The 22,464-nt window shown below is 40.1% G+C and overlaps 1 protein-coding gene across 1 annotated transcript in view; it reads right to left on the bottom strand.

The window, feature by feature from the left end:
- LOC132026519 (cytochrome P450 3A12) overlaps nucleotides 1-20,719 on the bottom strand; it is a 43,729-nt gene extending 23,010 nt beyond the window's left edge. The window contains exons 1-5 of the mRNA XM_059414480.1: nucleotides 20,539-20,719; nucleotides 14,172-14,265; nucleotides 11,990-12,042; nucleotides 7,259-7,358; nucleotides 61-174 (exon numbers count right to left, since the gene is read on the bottom strand). Of these exons, the coding sequence (XP_059270463.1) occupies nucleotides 61-174; nucleotides 7,259-7,358; nucleotides 11,990-12,042; nucleotides 14,172-14,265; nucleotides 20,539-20,609 (432 nt within the window). The 5' untranslated portion in view covers nucleotides 20,610-20,719. The remainder of the gene's footprint in view (nucleotides 1-60; nucleotides 175-7,258; nucleotides 7,359-11,989; nucleotides 12,043-14,171; nucleotides 14,266-20,538) is intronic.
- Nucleotides 20,720-22,464: the final 1,745 nt, after the last annotated feature.

Here is a 22,464-nt window from a genome sequence, read left to right as displayed (position 1 = left end):
ATTTCCTACCTGCTCCCAGATGTATTCCTTACTTTCTAATTGAACGTCTTCTTTTCTTACCTCCTTGAGCTTTCCACTAGTGAAAGTAGGGGACAACAATGTTCGCATCCTCTTCCATTCTTCATCCTCAGACAAAGAGATTGAACTTTTCATAAATCCAACTGGACCAAGAGCCTAGAGTCAAAGAAAAACACAATTTGCCCTACATAAGTCTTGGAGGTCTCAAAGGTTGTGGAAAATTTGTTAAACAGGCAGAAATTATTCAACAAATATTTTGTGATCATCAACTTCGTTGTAGGCCCTATGGTAGGTGATCAACAGAGACTTATCCCAAATGCCTAGCTTTTTGCAAGGCTGAGGACACATCCAGCCACCTGCTGTGCTTTCCAGCCTTTATATTCCATCTTCATTTCAGTGTATATGTCGTATGAGAGAATTTGTCAGGGAAACTACTCCTCCAGGGGAATACACAGGATTACCACCTAGTACATTCTCTTAAACTGTGCAGAATAGATTGGATTGGTGGAAGGCAGCCAAATAGCCTGGCAAACTGTATGTTGCCTCAGACCAGTTCTACCTTTTTCATATATCCACAGCATATGAAACTCAAAAATTGGATGTCTTGATATGGTGATTTAAAAAAAAAAAAAAGCATTGTAGTTAACACTAAAAAGATTAGGAATCTGTTTGATTTTGTGAAGAAATGGATACAGTAACATGGAAATCTCTTCCCCCTGTATTTTTCCCAAACAAACATAAGGAAAAAGAGAGAAATGGCTCTATTTCTCATCTTGGGATTGATCTAGCAAGCCAATCAGTTTGAATATTTCTTCTATTTTATAAAACTATATTTTGTTTTAAAATAGATATCTCCATGGCTAAAGTTAACAACTCAGGGAACAACAAGTGTTGGCAAGGATACAGAGAAAGAGAACACTCTTACACTATTGGTAAAAATGCAGACTGGTGCACCACTCTGGAAAACAGTATGGAGATTCCTCAAAAACTTAAAAATAGAGCTATCCTATGACCCTGCAACTGGACTACTAGGTATTTATCAGAAGGATACAAACATAGATCAAACATAGATTTGAAGGAACACATGCACCCCAATGATTATAGCAACAATGTGCACAATTGCCAAAATACAGAAAGAGCCCAGATGTCCATTGACAGTGGAGTGGATAATGAGACATGGTGTGTGTGTGTGTGTGTGTGTGTGTGTGTGTGTGTGTCTATATCGTATACATGGAATATTATTTAGCCATCAAAATGAATAATATTGTGCCATTTGCAACAACATAGATGGAACTAGAGGGCATTATGCTAAGGAAAATAAGTTAATCAGAGAAAGCCAATAATATGATTTCACTCATATGTGGAATTTAAGAAACAAAACAGATGAACATAGAAGGGAAGGAAAAATACAATAAGATAAAAACAGAGGAGGCAAACCATAAGACACTCTTTAACTATAGGGAACAGACGAAGTTGCTAGTGGGGAGGGGGTTTAGGGGATGGGGTAACTACATGATGGGCATTAAGTAATGAAGTAAAGAGCACTGGGTGTTGTATGCAACTGATGAATTACTGAATTCTACCTCTGAAACTAATAATACAGTATATGTTAATTAATTGAACCTTAATTTTAAATTTTTTTAATGAAAATACAATAAAAATAAAATGGATACTTCTAACACCATTTCATGATAAAAATTCACCAACTAAGAAAAAACAGAAAGTTCCTCAACTTAATAACAAGCATCTAAAAACCTTACGGCTAACATCACCTCAGTGAGGACAAACTGATGTTATATCACTAAGATGATGAAACAGGACACTTCAGCCTCTGTCATCCCACAAATAACAACAATAAGACAGCTATCCAGAAAAAAAATGGGCTCCAGGGCATAGGAGTCCATTCAAAAAGCTTCAACAACACAGTGGAGCAAAACTCCTAAGAATAACTGTACAAGAAAAGTAGGGAGAAGAGCTTTATTTTGCCTGCATCACCCCATGACCCAGGTCAGCACTGCTCAGCACTAAGAGGACCCTCTCTGACCTGAGATAGTTCCCCTTCCTGGGGAACAGCAGAAAGGTGAGCAACCATTAGCCCCAGCCCTTCAGGGCATGACACAAATGACCTGTTTTGGTTTCAAACCTCCCAGAGACTGGCATGGCTGACACAGCTAGATATAGCTAGGAACAAAGAAGGCAGGACTACCAGTATCCATTAAGTGGAAGGAGTGACCATACTTCTCTGTGTCCTGCTCTGCAGAAGTCTCCAGAACGCTTTGTTGCTGAGATGAACAGTTGGCCCAGCACTATGTACCCTCTAAGATTTTGCTGCTGATAGTCCCAGAGGTTTTCACACTTGCATACTCAAGGTTCCAGAGTCCTGCTGTGTCCCATCTGCACTCACACGAGTTGCCTCAGCCAGTGCCACCACCAACACTGTGAGCTCCAAATCTACACCACCAGCCAGTCTTCGCCTTTATGATGGTGCATACGGACAACACCAGCCCAAGCCCCAGCAGTTTCTGGGCCTGAGACCAGGCCTGAATCCTGTCACTGGACTGCACTGACACTTGAGATCACAGCTAAACCCTGAAAATGCACACCTACACACTGCCAGCCTATCCTCTAGTTAAAAGCCCCACTGCTATGCATGCCATACTGGCTAGCCCTGAAGCCACGTGAGTGCACACAGACTGCTCAGGAACTCAAAGCTACCTGTGTGCCCACAGTTGGTACAGCCCCCACCACTGGCACTACTCTGTTTGGGGCATGAGCCTGCTTTCAGCCCTCCAGATGAGTGTGTGCATAGCACCAACTCTGGCCACCATTCTCCTTCTCCAGTCTCCTGGTGCTGGATCTGGGGGTGATGCTGAAGACCCCAATTGCTACCGCAGCCACAAAGAACCCTCCTCTGCTCTTGTTGCCAAGGATCATGCAGTCGTGTGGCTCCCAAATGCATGAACCAACCAATGCCCTCCTCGATTATTTTAAATTATCCAGTCAGAGTGGGAAACAAAAATGAAAAGAATTGGGGGGGAAAGCCTACAGGACTTACAGGACACCATCAAGTGAAACAACATTCATATTATGGGAGTCCCAGTAGGGATTTCCCCCAGTAGAGAAATCTTACTAAAAGAAACAATGCCTGAAAATTTCTCAAACCTAGAGAAATGTATGGAAATCTTGAGTCATGAGGCTTAAAGTCCCCAATAAGACTGAATCTGAAAAAAACTTCTACAAGAGATATTATAATAAAATTGTCAAAAATTAAACCCAAAGAAAAAGTCTTGAAAGCAGCAAGAGAAAAGAAGCTCATCACATACAAGGAAACACTATGGGGCTATCAGTGGAATCCCCAGTGGAAATCATGAAAGGCAGAAGACAGTGGATGATTTATTTGAAATGCTGAAAAACATCCCAACTAAGAATACCTTACCCAGAGAAACAAGACTTTCAGAAATGTGAGAGAGATAAAGACATTTCCAGACAAACAAAAGTGGACAGAATTCATTACCACTAAGCCTGCCTTACAAGAAATACTAAAGGGAGTCCTTCGAGCTGAAAAACAAAAGGACAGTTAGTAGTAACATGAAATCACATGAAAGTATAAATCTCTCTGGTACATATAAATGCATAAATTCAGAATACAGTGGTATTATACTGGTGATATACAAATTACTTATAACTCTAGTGAAAGTTTAAGACACAAATAATTTTTAAAACTACAGTTAAAAGAATTTGTTAAATACACAATATAAGATATGTAAATTGTGACATCAAAAACATAAAATTGGTGGGGGAGGAATAAAAGCATTGAGTTTGAAAATAAACACGTTAAATTCTTAGTCACTTAAAACAGACTACTATGTCTAGAAGATATTTTATGTAAACCTCCTGGTAACTGCAAAACAAAAACATAGAGCAGATAAAGAAAAGAAAAAGAGGGGAAAAAATTAAAGCATAGCACTGTAAAAAAATAGTGAAATTAAAAAAGAAAGATGTGTACCAGGAATAATTGATCTATGAAACACCAGGACTAACAAATGACAATAGTAAATCCTTATCAATAATTACTTTAAATGTAAAGGGAATGATGAATGGATAAAGACAATAAAATATTACTTGGCCTTAAAAAGGAAGGAAATCCTGCCATTTCCAAGCATGGATGAACCTGGACAACAGGGACAACATGCTAAGGGCACTAAACCAGATACAGAAGGACAGGATTTGCAAGATCTCAATTATAAGTGGAATCTAGAAAAATAAAGTCAAGCACAGTAACAAATAGTGGAATGGTAGTTATCAGGAGCAAAAGAAAGATAGAAATCAAATGGTACAAGCTTTTGTTAATGAGATGAAAAAGTTCTAGAGACTGAATATACTATATGGTGATTATAATTATTAATACTATACTATACATTTGCAATTTGCTTTAAAAGTAGATCTTAGTAGAATGGCCAAATTTAGCAAGACAGGAAACAACATGTGTTGGAGAGGATGTGGAGAAAGGGGAACCCTCTTACACTGTTGGTGGGAATGCAAGTTGGTACAGCCTCTTTGGAGAACAGCGTGGAGATTTCTCAAGAAATTAAAAATAGAACTTCCCTATGACCCTGCCATTGCACTCCTGGGTATTTACCCCAAAGATACAGATGTAGTGAAAAGAAGGCCATCTGTACCCCAATGTTTATAGCAGCAGTGGCTACAGTTGCCAAACTGTGGAAAGAACCAAGATGCCCTTCAACGGATGAATGGATAAGGAAGATGTGGTCCATATACACTATGGAGTATTATGCCTCCATCAGAAAGGACGAATACCCAACATTTGTAGCAACATGGACGGGACTGGAAGAGATTATGCTGAGTGAAATAAGTCAAGCAGAGAGAGTCAATTATCATATGGTTTCCCTTATTTGTGGAGCATAACAAAAACATGGAGGACATGGGCAGTTAGAGAGAAGGGGTTTGGGGTAAATTGGAAGGGGAGGTGAATCATGAGAGACTATGGACTCTGAAAAACAATCTGAGGGGTTTGAAGTGGCGGGGGGGGTGGGAGGTCGGGGTACCAGGTGGTGGGTATTATAGAGGGCACGGATTGCATGGAGCACTGAGTGTGGTGAAAAAATAATGATACTGTTATGCTGAAAATAAATAAATGAAAAAAAAAGTAGATCTTACATGTTCTTTTTTTTTGACGTTATGTTAGTCACCATACAGTACTTCATTAGTTTTTGATGTAGTGTTCTATAATTCATTGTTCTTTTTTTCTTATTTCTTTTCAGCGTAACAGTATTCATTGTTTTTTGTACCACACCCAGTGCTCCACGCATTCATTGTTCTTAACACAAACACACACACATACACAAAGAAACTCTGGGAAAGGATAGATATGTTAATTCATTTGTCATAATCACTTCACAATGTATACATAAATCAAAACATCACACTTAAATATATACAGTTTTCATTATGAAAAATGTATGTATAAATATTTAAATGGTGAAAGACTTAATGCTCGCCCCTAACATCAGGAACAAGACACCACTCTTATTTAACATCTTACTAGAAATCCTAGCTAGTGCAAAAATATAAAACAAAGAAATAAAGTTGTAAGATTGGAAAGATAAAAATAGGAGCATCCCTATTTCAGGTTCTGTAATTGTCAATGTAGAAAATCTTGAGGAACATAAAAAGAACACTTCTGCATCTAATAAATGAGCTAAGCTAGGTTACAGGAAATAAGATCACCAAAAATCAACCACATTTCTATATAATAAGAATATGTCAAAACACATTAAAAAAACCATAACAATTATAATCACACAAAGAAGGTGAAATACTTTAGATGTATATTTAACAAAACATACACGGTTTTCCAGTGCTGAAAACTAAATGTGGGTGAAAAGAATCAAAGAAAACCTAAATAAACACATATTGCTTTCATAATACTGAAAGATGTGACTTGGTAAAGATAGAGATTTTCTGCATACTGATTGATAGGTTTAAATCATGTCTTTAAAAATCCTCACAAATATTATGTAAGCATAGATAAGTTAATTCTAAATTTGTATGGAAAGGCAAAGGAGGTAAAATACCTAAAACAATTTCAACAAAAAAATAAAATGGGAGGCATCATTGTTCATGATGCTGACTTACTGTATGGTCACAGTAATCAAGATTGGCATTGATGGAGAGAGAGATACAGAGATCAATGAACAGAACAGAGAATGAGAAATACACACACACACACACACACACGCCCAACTCAATTTTGATACTGTACAAAAGCCATTCAATGGAGGAAGTACAGTATTTTCACAAATGGTGCTAGAGCAATTAGACATCCATAGGCCAAACATGAAAATTTCACTTAAACTTGAGACCTCACAATTAACACTTAAAATTAACACAAAATGGATCACAGACTTAAATGTCAAAGTTATAACTATGTAAGATGTACATTATAACTACTTAAATGTAAAACAAAAAATAACTACTCAGAGAAAATCCTTGGAATTTAGGGTTAGGTAAAGATTTTTCAAACTTGATGCCAAAGTCACAATCCATAAAAGGATAAAAGGATAACCTGGCCTTATCAAAATAAAAAAAAAAAGTTTGCTCTGCTGAACATCCTGAGACAAGGAAGAGAGTAGCTACACACCATGCCTGTAAAAGAATACTAAGGAGACTTTTTGGTAATGGAACAGCTCCATAACATCATTGGGTTGCTAGATACACAAATCTGCATAATCTACATGTAAGATAAACGTTCAGATAACAACACACACACACACACACACACACACACAAGTGCATATAAAACTGTTGAAATCTGGGGGCACCTGGGTGGCTCAGTCGTTAAGTGTCTGCCTTTGGCTCAGGTCATGGTCCCAGGGTCCTGGGATCAAGTCCTGTATTGGGCTCCCTGCTTGGTGGGAAGCCTGCTTCTCCCTCTCCCACTCCCCCTGTTTGTGTTCTGTCTCTCACTGTCTCTCTGTCAAATAAATAAATAAAAATCTTCTTTTAAAAGGTTGAAATCTAAGTTCTGTGACTAGAACCAATGTCAAACTCCGCTTGGACACTGTATTATAATTAAGCAAGATATTACCTTAGAGGAAACAGCTTGAAGGTTACATAACATGGGACCTCCTGTTACAACTTTCTGTGAATCTCTTCTTATTTAAAAAAAAATGTTTTATAAATAAATAAATATGTAAATTTAAAATAAATCCATGCTTACCCGCCGGTTTGTGAAGACAGAGTAACATTCTTTCACTAGTACTGTTTTGATCATGTCCGGATCCGTGATAGCCAACACAGGTTGTCGCCCATCATAAATCCTGTGTGGGGGAAAATAGACCTGATCACACTTAACATGACAGTTTCTACAGCTGCAGCCATGCCTGGAAGTCCAGACTTTTATCCCAATGGTACCTAATCCATTCTCTGAGATCATGGTTAGAAATACCATTACAATAGTTTTTTTTTCCACTTTTTTTTAATAAACATATATTTTTATCCCCAGGGGTACAGGTCTGTGAATCACCAGGTTTACACACTTTACAGCACTCACCAAAGCACATACCCTCCCCAATGTCCATAATCCCACCCCCTTCTCCCAAACCCCCTCCCCCCAGCAACCCTCAGTTTGTTTTGTGAGATTAAGAGTCACTTATGGTTTGTCTCCCTTCCAATCCCATCTTGTTTCATTGATTCTTCTCCTACCCACTTAAGCCCCCATGTTGCATCACTACTTCCTCATATCAGGGAGATCATATGATAGCTGTCTTTCTCTGCTTGACTTATTTCACTAAGCATGATATGCTCTAGTTCCATCCATGTTGTCGCAAATGGCAAGATTTCATTTCTTTTGATGGCTGCATAGTATTCCATTGTGTATATATACCACACCTTCTTTATCCATTCATCTGTTGATGGACATCTAGGTTCTTTCCATAGTTTGGCTATTGTGGACATTGCTGCTATAAACATTCGGGTGCACGTGCCCCTTTGGATCACTACGTTTGTATCTTTAGGGTAAATACCCAGTAGTGCAATTGCTGAGTCATAGGGCAGTTCTATTTTCAACATTTTGAGGAACCTCCATGCTGTTTTCCAGAGTGGCTGCACCAGCTTGCATTCCCACCAACAGTGTAGGAGGGTTCCCCTTTCTCCGCATCCTCGCCAGCATCTGTCATTTCCTGACTTGTTGATTTTAGCCATTCTAACTGGTGTGAGGTGATATCTCATTGTGGTTTTGATTTGTATTTCCCTGTGAATCACCAGATTTACACACTTCACCGATGCCGAGTGATATGGAGCACTTTTTCATGTGTCTGTTGGCCATCTGGATGTCTTCTTTGCAGAAATGTAATATTCAAATTGGCAAAGAAGTCAAACTCTCTCTCCTTGCAGATGTCATTATATTTTATATGAAAAACCCAAAAGACTCCACCCCCAAACTACTAGAACTCATACAGCAATTCAGTAATATGGCAGGATACAAAATCAGTGTGCAGAAACCAGTTGCCTTCTTATACACTAACAATGAAAATATAGAAAGGGAAATTAGAGAATCTATTCCATTTACTACAGCACCAAGAACCATAAGGTAACCCAGGAATAAACTTAATCAAAGAGGTAAAGGATCTGTACTTGAGGAGCTACAGAACATTCATGAAAGAAATTGAAAGTCACAAAAAGATGGAAAAGCATTCCATGCTGGTGGATCCAAAGAAAAAACTTTGTTAAAATGTCTATACTGCCTAGAGCAATCTATACTTTCAATGCCGTCCTGATCAAAATTCCACCAGCATTTTTCAAAAAGCTAGGACAAACAATCTTAAAATTTGTATGGAACAAATTGCTAAGGAAATGTTGAAAAAGAAAAACAAAACTGGGGGCATCACGTTACCTGATTTCAAGCTTTGCTACAAAGCTGTGATCACCAAGACAGCATGGTGCTGGGACAAAAACAGACACATAGACAAGTGGAAAAGAGCAGAGAGCTCAGATATGGACCCACAACTCTATGGTCAAATAATCTTTGACAAAGCAGGAAAAAATATCCAGTGGAAAAAAGACAATCTCTTTGATAAATGGTGCTGGAAAAATTGGACAGCTATGTATAGAAGAATGAAACTTGACCATTCTCTTACACCATACATAAAGATAAACTCAAAATTGATAAAAGACCTCAACATGAGACAGGAATCCATCAGAATCCTAGAGGAGAACATAGGCAGTAACCTTTTCAACATCGGCCACAGCAACTTCTTTCAAGACATGTGTCCAAAGGCAAAGGAAACAAAAGTGAAAATGAACTTTTGGGACTTCATCAAGATCAAAAGCTTCTGCACAGCAAAGGAAACAGTCAACAAAACAAAGAGGCAACCCATGGAATGGGAGAAGATATTCACAAATGACACTACAGATAAAGAGCTGTTATCCAAAATCTATAAAGAACTCAAACTCAACACACAAAAAACAGATAATCACATCAAAAAAAATGGGCAGAAGACATGAACAGACACTTCTCCAAAGACATACAAATGGCTATCAGACACGTGAAAAAATGTACATCATCATTAGCCATCAGGGAGATTCACATCAAAACCACACTGAAATACCACTTTATACCAGTTAGAATGGCCAAAATCAACAAGACAGTAAACAACAAGTGTTGGTGAGGATGTGGAGAAAGGGGAACCCTCTTACACTGTTGGTGGGAATGCAAGTTGGTGCAGCCACTTTGGAAAACAGTGTGGAGATTCCTTAAGAAATTAAAAATAGAGCTACCTTATGACCCTGCAATTGCACTACTGGGTATTTACCCCAAACATACAGGTGTAGGAAAAAGAAGGGCCACCTGTACCCCAATGTTCATAGCAGCAATGGCCACAGTCACCAAACTGGAAAGAGCCAAGATGCCCTTCAACGGACGAATGGATAAAGAAGATATGGTCCATATATACAATGGAGTATTACGCCTCCATCAGAAAAGATGAATACCCAACTTTTGTATCAAAATGGATGGAAATGGAGGAGATTATGCTGAGTGAAATAAGTCAAGCAGAGAGAGTCAATTATCATACAGTTTCACTTACTTGTGGAGCATAAGGAATAACATGGAGGACACCAGGAGATGGAGAGGAGAAGTATAGTTGGGGGAAATTGGGAGGGGGAGATGAAGCATAAGAGACTGTGGACTCTGAGAAACAAACAGGGTTTTGGAAGGGAAGAAGGTGGGGGGTTGGGTGAGCCTGATGGTGGGTAGTAAGGAGGGCACATATTGCATGGAGTACTGGGTGTGTGCATAAACAATGAATCTTGGAATACTGAAAAAAAATCATAAAATAAAATTACAAAAAAATAGGAAGTTAGGTTGGTAAATAACTGAAGGCAAGTAACTTATCTAAGAACAAAACAATAATGGAGAGTCTGCTCACCCAGTCACTACAAATTATAATTTTGAAGATATATCAAACACATGAAATGCATAGGAGAGAATATCAGATGAAAATATAGACACAATGATCAGAAATATGCAAATAAAAAGACTTGGAATTTTTAAAAAGTGATGGCAAAATTATCAATTATTTCTTTTTCCTATTTACTAAAATAAATTTCCTAGCTATACTCTAAAGGAAATATTATTTTAAATATTATAGAGGTCCTTGATAGCATTAGGTCAGAAAACTTTGAAACTAAAAAAGAGAGAGAGAATAAAGTCATACAGAGAAACATGTATAATTCATTTAGACATATTTTCTATTATATATATTTATTCTTATATGTGGGTCCCAAGTTGAGTTTCTTGGGCTTCATATAGGTGACATTCCTAGGCAGCAGAGCATGCCCACTTTTGCACATATCTCATACAAACCTGACTCCATGTGTGATCCATCCTTATCAGCCTGACCTCATGACTAGCAGTATGGCCTGTTAATGAGAATCTGTCACCAGCATGAGGTTTACTTTAAGCTTAATTACATCACCATTTGGCATCTTGTTTTCCATAATAAATCATTTGCATTTACTAGAACAAAATGAAAGATTTCCCAAAAGTCCTATTTTTTTGAATTACAAAGAAATATCAAATGATTCTGCAATCACATCTAAAAATGGATGACATGAAATGCTACCCATCTCCAGAAAGTATTCTAATATGCAAAAGCTTTCAGTGGGAGTCATGTACACTTAGCATTGAAGCAGTAATAGAAGTTAATGAGGTGGCACTCAAGTCTGCTCTTCCAGCAGCCTGATCATATTTCTTGGATGATTCCCCTTGTCCCATCCTATTTGTTCAAAAACACCAGGGTAGACAAAGGACAGTGCTTTTGTGTTACCATATATATATTCTTGATCTCACATGGCCTTAATATTGCTTCCTCTACTAGTTAGTTGAGATTCCTGGGACTCACCCCACATCCTCCAGATTCAGATTCAGTGTTCCTGGGGGATGGGGCTAAAGAATCTGCATTTTTAACAAGCTCTCCCAGGTGGTTCTTATCCACAGCCAACCATGAGAACCATGTACTAAGCACAGAACTGAAGCCCACGATATAAGACTGGCTCCCTCCAGAGCTGACCAGGACTGAATGTGAGAAGGGGCAGTGGAGCTGAACCACTGGTTATCCAGAGATCTGGGTTCTTTCCATGCCACCATATTGCTTATGGGCCAAAGCAACTCAGCAGAGTCCTGTGGCTTCTGAGGATGTGACCAGAGAAGATAAGGAGGTACGGAGGGGTACAACACTGGCTGTGAGCAGCCCAGCACCAGGTATACCTCTCCAGACCCAATTCATACTTAGACCTGCACACCTGGTGACACGTGAAATCCCAGGAATCAGAGGTTCCAGAAGTTTTACTAGAGCAGTCTTTATCCCAAAGGGCTCTTGACTGAGACTGTTAACACCATGGGGGCTTCATCATAATGAGCCTATCCAATGGAAGTTTCCAGAATACTCACCCCCACATTCTTCCATACTTTCTAAAACATTCCGTGTCAAAAACAAAAATACCCTGCAAGAAGAAATGAAACATATTACTAAACTAAATGTACTGAGTCCTAACTCTAATAGGGACAAAAATGACCCAGACCGCATGAAATGCAACTTACTACCTCTCACTGGCAGTGAGAGGGAAGCTCTTATTCACAGGTGTCTTACTGGAAAGGAGAGAAAACAAGAAGATATTGAAATGGAGAATTTAAGTCCCTCTTGAATCCCCTCCAAGTGTTGCAGACACTGAACAACTCACCCTGTCTGTCAAGGCTACAGAACCTCTATATTTCTGGCATGTTTGGCTTGTGTATGTGTTGTCTCTAAATCTCAGAACCCTCTGAATTACTACCTCAGGGCCATGTGGAAAAATAAGAGCTCAGTCCTGCACACACTGAACCCCCAGTCAGCATCCTGTTCATTGATCTCAAGAGCACAACTAAAATTCCAATGGATTTAGGAAATTAAGACACCAGTGACCTCGTGGTGAATAATCTTTTTAATGTACTGTTGAATCCTATTGGCTAGTATTTTGTTGAGTATTTTCGCATCTGTGTTCATGGACATTGGGGAGGGTATGTGCTTTGGTGAGTGCTGTGAAGTGTGTAAACCTGGTGATTCACAGACCTGTACCCCTGGGGATAAAAATATATGTTTATAAAAAATAAAAAATTAAAATATATATATATATATGTTTATAAAAAATAAAAAAAAAGACACCAGTGACCTCTTTTCATCTAGCAAATTTACATAACTCTAAACATGTTTGTTGAGTAAGAAAGTGAGAGATGAGTGAACGAATGATAAGGCAACCTCACCTTTCACTCATCCAGCTCCACACAGAAAGGGGGGACCAGGCCACCACTCCACAAGGGGGAGAACAAATTAGAACACTTGATAGGAGTTTTCAGTTTTGTCATTTAAGAAAAAACAAAACTTCCTGTCCCTACATTTCAGCTGTGATTTTGATGTTCTAATCATGCAAAACAGGGTCCCAGAAATGTGGATCTTGGGGTGCTGGTACTAAGAAGTTGATCTTGGGGTGCTGGTGCTAAGGAGTTGATCTGAGAAAAGTGTAAAGGAATTACTGCTTTTTTGGAGAGAAAAAATCCGGGAACTTATTAGATGATAATTGGGCACTGAGGGTCTCAGTTGGGAGAAGTGGGATCTGAGAAACAAGCCTCAGGTCTGGGCGAAAGGAACTCCACAGTAGAGAGCAGCCTGCACATGAGACTGCCAGCTCACCCTAAGATGTGAGCTCCTAACATTCTGTTAAGGGGCCAGGCCTTGGTCAAGGCATAGAAGCAAGATGAGCCACAATGGCTCTGTACTGTACTGTACTCAGTACAGTAATTTCTTAGAAATTTTTTCAGAGCATCTCTTTTCTAGTGATTTTGTATGAATGTTCTATGTTTGTGTGAAAACAACACATGCATACACACAACTCAATCAAATGTTAAAATCTGAAGTCAGTAGACAAGCACCATCCTCCCTCTCTGCTCAACTCACCCAGAAGGGGCCCACAATGAAGACAGAAAAGTAAAGCAGAGAGCTCTGGGTCAAACTCTCAAATCCCCAGAGATGTCACCATTGGCAATGGGTGAGTTAGAGCTTGGAAATAACTCTGGGGGGCTGGCAATTCTTGAGACAGTTCAAGTGTGTGCACATCCCCAAAGGTGAATTTGGGCTGCCCAATAAAACGAAGTTCCAGAGCTATTCAGCAAAACAAAATGCTGTCCAGAGCTTGTATGATGAACAGAAAAGTCTGACTCTAGCATACACAGCTTAATGGACCACTAGCATGGACCCCCTTGATACTTTTCTCCTCATACCAAGTATGGTCGTACCTTCCCAGGTATCTGCACCTGCAGGCAATAAAAGCTTCTTCTCAATGCTCACAAGCTAGAACAGTAAGCCTGAGTTGAAGCAGCTAGACAGCTGGGCTGCCCACTGAGGCAAACTCTGAGACTCCTAACAGCAGAAAATAGAGCCCTGGGGTAGACCTGGCCATGTGTTGAGTGGAGCCTATGACACCACTTCTGGAAAGTCTGAAACCTAAGCACTTCTCGTGGAGAGGAGCATTTTTACAATGAAATTAAGCTGGGATTTGCAACCATAAAAAGCCGAAGAGGGAGCTCAAACAACACTCACCTTACGGTAGGCCAGAGCAGTTCCCACAAAAGGCCGAGGTTTGGGCCCAGGAATTCCCAGCTTCTTAAAAAGTCCATGTGTGGAGGTCCCATATCTATAAAGTGAAAGAAAAGGCCAGGTCACAGGGATGGTGTAATAAGTGCTGGGGCTGGTCAGACACTGACACAAAATGAACAGGTAAGGGGAGAGTTAACATACAGGCAAGAAATAATAACAGCAATTCCAATGGCAATACTTATATTCACTCATCATCTGCTTTCCCACCTCCACTAGGCCTCACAAAAAGTAAGGATGATTAGCTAAGAGCAGCTGAAATCTTCACAGTTCCAACCCTAAAGTGAAGACTAGGTGTTTCCATACTTGAGAACTCCTGGAAGGTTCATGCTGATTTCTTCCAGGAAATTCACTCATGCTTATTCAGTAAATGACTCTTCCATGATCTGGGAGATTCTCATTCTAGATGGAAAGAGGATTTCCAAACAATCTGTACAAATCCAGCAAATCTTATGTTATAAAATAGTCAAACAAATCCACAAATTTCATGAATGGACATGTATTAAGGCACCAGCAGAGGGCCTTACCAAGACCCAGCTGAGTGTCTGGATCTTTACTCCAGAACAGTAGGACACATGAGTATCAACTGCCAGAACAGGAGGTGGCCTTGGCTAGCTAGTTCCACCTCCGTTCTTTCCTTGCCATCCCCACCACAACAATCAATTCCTGTTTCTAAATATTTGACAGGGTCCATGAACCCCCAAGTGAAGCCAAGCATGTGAGTGAATGTGTCAGCAACACTGGACCCAGTTTCTAAACTCACATGGCTCCATAAAAAGGCAGAGGGTGGGCTGGGTGAATTTTTCTGATTCTTTCCAGTTTCCCTCTTCTTTTTTTTTTTTTTTTTGTTATTAAAGAAATAAATATTTTTAATTAATTTATTTATTTTCAGCATAACAATATTCATTATTTTTTCACCACACCCAGTGGTAGGGATTATAGAGGGCACGGATTGCATGGAGCAGTTTCCCTCTTCTTGACAGCACCATGCTTCTGGTGGTAAAAAGGAAGGGGCTAACAATAGTGCCATTCATTTTTCTTGCCATTACATTGCATGGCATGCAGAAGGCACTGTCTACAGCTACTGACATGTGGCTACACCCGTGTCCTCTAAGTCTACTGCTTTGATTGCATGATAGTGACTATATCCAGGGACAGCCCCACTGCCAGATAGACTTCACACAGTGGGGCTTATATGGTGGTCCTGTTCCCTGACTTGCAGTCCCGTGACAACCTTCTGTAGGATCAGGATCAAGGAGTATCTCACGGAGGTCTGCTCTGAGGGAGGAATATTCTCCCACTCCACCCCAGAGTCCTGCCTGGATGCCTCTCTTATCAATACCAGCTCACAGTATTACTACTCACCTGTGCTGAAAGGTTAAAATAACCTGCTGGAAAGTAAACAGTCAATAAAACAAAGAGGCAACACATGAGAAGATATTTGCAAATGACACTACAGTCAAAGGGCTGGTATCCAAAATCTATAAAGAAGTTCTCAAACTCAACACCCAAAAAACAAATAATCAAGTCAAAAAAATGGGCAGAAGACATGAACAGACACTTCTCCAAAGAAGACATACAAATGGCTAACAGACACACGAAAAAATGTTCAACATCATTAGCCATTAGGAAAATACAAATCAAAACCACATTGAGATACCACCTTATACCAGTTAGAACAGCAAAAATTAACAAGGCAGGAAACTACAAGTGTTGGAGAGGATGTGGAGAAAAAGGAATCCTCTTAACACGGTTGGTGGGAATGTAAGTTGGTATAGCCATTTTGGAAAACAGTGTGGAGTTTCCTCAAAAAGTTAAAAATAGGGGCGCCTGGGTGACTCAGTAGGTTAGGCTGCTGCCTTCGGCTCAGGTCATGATCCCAGGGTCCTGGGATCGAGCCCCACATCAGGCTCTCTGCTCAGCAGGGAGCCTGCTTCCTCCTCTCTCTCTCTCTCTGCTTTCTCTCTGCCTACTTGTGATCTCTGACTGTCAAATAAATTTTTTTTTAAATCTTTAAAAAAAAAAAAGTTAAAAATAGAGCTACCCTTTTACCCAGCAATCGCACTACTGGGTATTTACCCCAAAGATACAGATGTGGTGAAAAGAAGGGGCACATATACCCCAATGTTCATGGCAGCAATGTCCACAATAGCCAAACTGTAGAAGGAGCCGAGATACCTTTTAACAGATAAATGGATAAAGAAGATGTGGTTCATATATACAATGGAATATTACTCAGCCATCAGAAAGGATGAATACCCCCACCATTTGCTATGACATGGATGGAACTGGAGGAGATTATGCTAAGTGAAGTAAATCAAGCACAGGAAGACAATTATCATATGGTTTCACTTATTTTGAGCATAAGGAATAGCATGGAAGACATTAGGAGAAGGAAGGGGAAATTGAAGCCGGAGAAATCGGAGGGGGAGATGAACCATGAGAGACTACAGACTCTAGGAAACAATCTGAGGGTTTCTGAGGGAAGAGGAGTGGAGGGATGGGTTAGCCTAGTGATGGGTATGAAGGAGGGCACATATTTCATGTAGCACTGGGTATTATAATATGCAAACAATGAATCATGGAACACTACATCAAAAACTAATGATGTATGGTATGGTGACTAACATACATAATAAAAAGAAGAATTTGGATATCCTCTTTTAGGAAGTGAGTTGTCTATTTTTCTGTTGGGATGTCCATTTTTTTCTTATGGATTTGTAGAAGTTGTTTCTACATTGTGGGTAGGAGTTCTATATTAGATATATGTATTACAAATACCTTCACCTGCTCTGTAGCTCATCTTCCCACTCTCCTTATGGAATCTTTTCTTTAAGATTTTATTTATTTGACAGACAGTGATCACAAGTAGGCAGAAAGGCAGGCAGAGAAAGAGGGGGAAGCAGGCTCCTGCTGAGCAGGGAGCCCCATGTGGGGCTCGATCCCAGGACCCTTGGATCATGACCTGAGCTGAAGGCAGAGGCTTTAACCCACTGAGCCACCCAGGCGCCCCTCCCTATGGAATCTTTAAATGAACAGAAGTTCTTACCAATCTTGTCCCTTTATAACTAGTTGCTTTCTGTGTTCTATCGATAAACTTTAGGTTGCCCCTAGGTAATAAAGATATTTTACTTTGCTTTCTCCCAAAAAAATTAAAAAATTAAAAATACATGTACACCTGCTGTGCACGTTTATTTATTTATTTATTTTCAATTTTTTTTAATTTATTTTTTATTTTCAGCAGAACAGTATTCATTATTTTTGCACCACAACCAGTGTTCCATGCAATCCGTGCCCTCTATAATACCCACCACCTGGTATCCCGACCTCCCACCCCCCGCCCCTTCAAAAAAAATGCACATTTAAAAACATACACAACATATATCCTAGAAGCATGCATGTGGACCGTAAATTCATATTTCCAACATTACTCTAGAAGGCTGAGGTTATTACGCACCTTTATAGTCACAACAGCTAAACCAACAGCCCTCTTCAGAAAGAATATGCTAGAAATAGGGATGCCTGGGTGGCTCAGTCAGTTAAGTGGCTGCCCTTGGCTCAGGTCATGATTCCAGGGTCCTGGGATCGAGTCCTACATTGGACTCCATGCTCAGCAGGGAGACTGCTTCTCCCTCTGCGTGCCACTTCCCCTGCTTGTGCTCTCTCCTTCTCTCTCTCTGACAAATAAGTAAAATCTTAAAAAATAAATATATATTAACTTTAAAAAAAATTTTTTAAATATGCTAGAAATAGTTTGCCTCAGCAAAAAAAAAAAAAAAAACTATTATTAAGTAGAATTAAATTAAAACACATCAGTTACTCCTAAATGTCATCACACAGAAATTGTGTTACCACAATACCCAGCATTCCTAACCTTTCTCTCAGAAAATGAAAATGAGGTGTCCATGTTCTATGTTCACATCCTCATGATTTCCTACTCTTAAAAAAGTGAAATTGAGGCACAGATCACATGTGACATGGAGAATCTATCCCTACCCACATTGTGAAACTATCCTTTCCCAACCTGCTCCATGATGCCGGTAATCTCACCACTAAAAGGAATTGCTCTGCTAGATGTTTTGATCCTCTTCCAAATGGCTAACAGACACAGGAAAAAATGTTCATCATCATTAGCCATCAGGGAAATTCAAATCAAAACCACAATGAGATACTACCTTACACCAGTTAGAATGGCCAAAATCAGGCACCTGGGTGGCTCAGTGGGTTAAGCCTCTGCCTTTGGATCAGGTCATGATCTCAGGGTCCTGAGATTGAGGCCCACATCAGGCTCTCTGCTCGGCAGGGAGCCTATTTCCCCCTCTCTCTCTGCCTGCCTCTCTGCCTACTTGTGATCTCTTTCTGTCAAATAAATAAATAAAATCTTAAAAAAAAAATAAAGAATGGACAAAATCAATAAGACAGTAAATAAGTTGGAGAGGATGTGGAGAAAGGGGAACCCTCTTACACTGTTGGTGGGAATGCAAGTTGGTGCAGCCTCTTTGGAGAACAGTGTGGAGATTCCTTAAGAAATCAAAAATAGAGCTACCTTATGACCCTGCAATTGCACTGCTGGGTATTTACCCCAAAGATACAGATGTAGTGAAAAGAAGGGCCATCTGTACCCCAATATTCATAGCTGCAATGGCCACAGTCGCCAAACTAGAAAGAGTCAAGATGCCCTTCAACAGACGAATGGATAAAGAAGATATGGTCCATATGCAATGGAGTATTACGCCTCCATCAGAAAGAATGAATACCCAACTTTTGTATTAACATAGACAGGACTAGAGGAGATATGTCCAGTGAAATAAATCAAGGAGAGAAAGTCAATTATCATATGGTTTCACTTACTTGTAGAGCATAAGGAATAACATGGAGGATATTAGAAGAAGGAAAGGAAAAGTGAATTGGGGAAATCCGGAGGGGGAGATGAAGCATGAGAGACTTGGACTCTGAGAAATAAACTGAAGATTTTGGAGGGGAGGGGGAGGGGAGGCTGGGGGAACCAGGTGGTGGGTATTAGAGAGGGCACAGATTGCATAGAGCACTGGGTGTGGTGCATAAACAATGAATCTTGGAACACTGAAAAAATAATTTTTTTTTTTAAATCAAATCGGGGAGGGGCCTGGGTGGCTCAGTCAGTTAAGCATCTGCCTTCAGCTCAGGTCATGATCCCAGGGTCCAGGGATCAAGCTTCACATCAGGCTCCCTGCTCAGTGGGGAGTCTGCTTCTCCCTCTTCTGCCACTCCTCCATTTGTGCGCTCGCTCTCTCTCTCTCTCTCTCATTCTCTCTGAGAAATAAATAAATAAAATCCTTTAAAAATTAAAAATAAAATAAAATTCAAATTGGCTTTCAGGATCTGTCTTTGTGGCTGCTGGCAGATTTCATATGGGCGGTGGGGACAGAATCTTTATACTGATGCTAAACCTCCAAGACACTGGAAAGAAAAGGTGAAATGAATAAAATTTTAAGAAATCAGCCAAGTCCATTGGGGAGGATATGTGCTTTGGTGAATGCTGTGAAGTGTGTAAACCTGGTGATTCACAGACCTGTACCCCTGGGGATAAAAATATATGTTTATAAAAATTTTAAAAAAACCCATAAGCTTAAAAAAAAGAAATCAGCCGAGTCTCCTCACCTCTAAAGATGCTCATTTAGAGTTCAAGAGCTCTGCATATTACAGGGCCAGGGGATAGTTAGGAGAAGGGCAAAGAGGAAAGAGCCTAGTCAGAAGAGAAAGTGAGGCATCTCCAGCCCCCCTCAAAGTCTGGGTGCACCAGGAGCCTTGTGTACATGATGGCTGGTGGTGGAGAGAGGAGAGCAGGACCCCCTGAGTGACAAAGGTCCAATCCTTCTACATGTTTCCTGTAGAGGAAAGAGACCAAGGAGATCAAGATAATGAGACAAAAATCTAACCCAGTCCCTCTGCCTCCAGCATTCCCACAGCTTGGGAAGGGCTTGAGGACCCCAGAGCACCAGACCTGGTGATTTTTCTACCTCTCCTGAATGTAGCTTGATTAGTCTACACCCCAGCTGGTAGTCAATCAGAAGCTCATCCCTAGGAGCAAGCAATGTCACTCTACCTCCTGGCTACAGCAATTGGAGTTGGGGTGAGGGAGACACTCCTTCTTCAGATCTGGTAAGGTCAATAATAACCCCTTACCTGTTCCTAGCATGTTTGAGGTGCCCAACACGTAAGCAACTTCCCCTTTGTTAACTCTTTTGATCCTCAAAGCAGACAAAGAAAATAGATGCTGATTAGCAACACAAGTCCGGGGTTCTAGAGGCAATGAACCTGGACAGTTACTCACAGATAGAGGAGGACCAGGCTGATAGCCAGGAGAAGCCAGGTTTCCATGGAAAAGCTTGGAATCAGGTCCATGGCCACTTTTCCTCTGTGAATTCTCTCTGCTTCCGTTCAGCAGTGTGTGTTAGTCCTTGCTGGCTTGTGGGTGCGGAGCTTCCCCTCTCACCAGCGGTGATTCAGTGAGGCTGGAATGTATATACTGAAAAGGGGGCGGGGCTGGAGCAACAGCCAGTAGCGTGGCACCCGAGCTCCACCCACAGGTGCTCCCCAGCCATGAGTGCTGACAAAGCATCCTGGACACTCCAAGTTTGACCTTCTGTGAGTTCATATTCTTTGGGAAATCAATAAACAACTCAGTGTTTCCAGTAATCTCAAAAGTTACATAAACTCATTAAAATTACTGTCCTTAAATCTCTAACCTGTCCTTGTCAGCATGGCTCCCTGCACCTCTAAATACTTGAAACTCTGCAAACAAGAAAGTGTAGATCTACATATCTTTACTGATGTAGTTTTCTCTGCCTAGAAATGCCCTTATACCCTTATACCCCCTACAAGGATCCTTACTCATCCTTCAAAATGAGCTATAACAGAATCCCCTCTGTTAGAGTCTTTCCTCCTCAATATCCTTGAACAGATATAACCACTTCATCCTCTGGGAAATTTCTGTCCCCCAGTCCCAGTTCTATTATCATCCTTTCTATCCTCCAGTCCCATAGTTGGTCTACACACCTCTTTTCCTTACATATAGAGAGCTTCTCAAGGGTGCAGTCTGAGTACTTGTCAACATTATGTCCTTAGTCCCCAGCCAAGCCCTATATGCTCAGAGGAGCATCCAGAAAGATTGGTGGAGTTAAGTTATTAAAGGTAAAATTGCAGGGCTTCCTGTGTGTCCTTTCTGGGTGGATTGTTGGTGACCAGGCCACACACCTGCTGTGAGATCTAAGAACATACCTGGAAATTACACTGCTCATTAATACCACTCTGACCCATGTTCTGTGTCTGCATGGCCTGAGAAACTGGATTATGTGGCATACCTCAGGAATCTCTGGGACAATGGAGCCCTGCAAAGAGATAATTAAGAAAGAAGTGGCTGCATTCCAATCAAAATTCCACCGGTATTTTCAAAGAGCTGAAGCAAATAATCCAAAAATTTGTATGGAATCAGAAGAGACCCTGAATTGTTAAGGAAATGTTGAAAAACAAAAATAAAACTAGGGGCATCACGTTACCTGATTTCAAGCTTTACTACGAAGCTGAGATCACCAAGACAGCATGATACTGGCATAAAAACAGACACATAGACCAGTGGAACAGAGTAGAGAGCCCAGATATGGACCTTCAACTCTATGGGCAAATAATCTTTGACAAAACAGGAAAAAATATCCAGTGGAAAAAAGACAGTCTCTTCAATAAATGGTGCTGGGACAACATAGATACACAATTTAGCTCAGATTAAAGTTGATAATTTATGTGAACTTATGTAACATATCAATTCTGACTTAATTTTTATGCAGTTTCTTGCCAAAAATAATGCAAAGACGGCAAAATAATTCTACCTCTTTATCAATTATACAACTTGTGCTTTGTGTTTTAAGAGTTATCATACTTTTAAAGGTTTTATCTATAGTTCCATACATTATAGAAATATTGACAATACTCAGAAGCAACCATTTTGAAAATGTAAGTGCAAAATTAAGGCTTACTGTATGTGTTTTATGGCCTAGATTATATTCATCATCAGTGCTCTATTTCATTGCCTAATATTTCTTATTTGTATCAGGAGCAAAAATTTTATATTATGCATAAAGGAGCTTATGAGAAAATTAATAAACAAAAAAAAAGGAAAAAAATAAATGGTGCTGGGAAAACTGGACAGCTATATGTAGAAGAATGAAACTCAACCATTCTTGTACACCGTACACAAAGATAA

Source organism: Mustela nigripes, chromosome 11, assembly GCF_022355385.1.
Source record: "Mustela nigripes isolate SB6536 chromosome 11, MUSNIG.SB6536, whole genome shotgun sequence".
NCBI lineage: Eukaryota > Metazoa > Chordata > Mammalia > Carnivora > Mustelidae > Mustela > Mustela nigripes.
The sequence above is the reverse complement of the archived record's forward strand: the minus strand, read 5'-3'. Positions and strand labels throughout refer to the sequence as shown.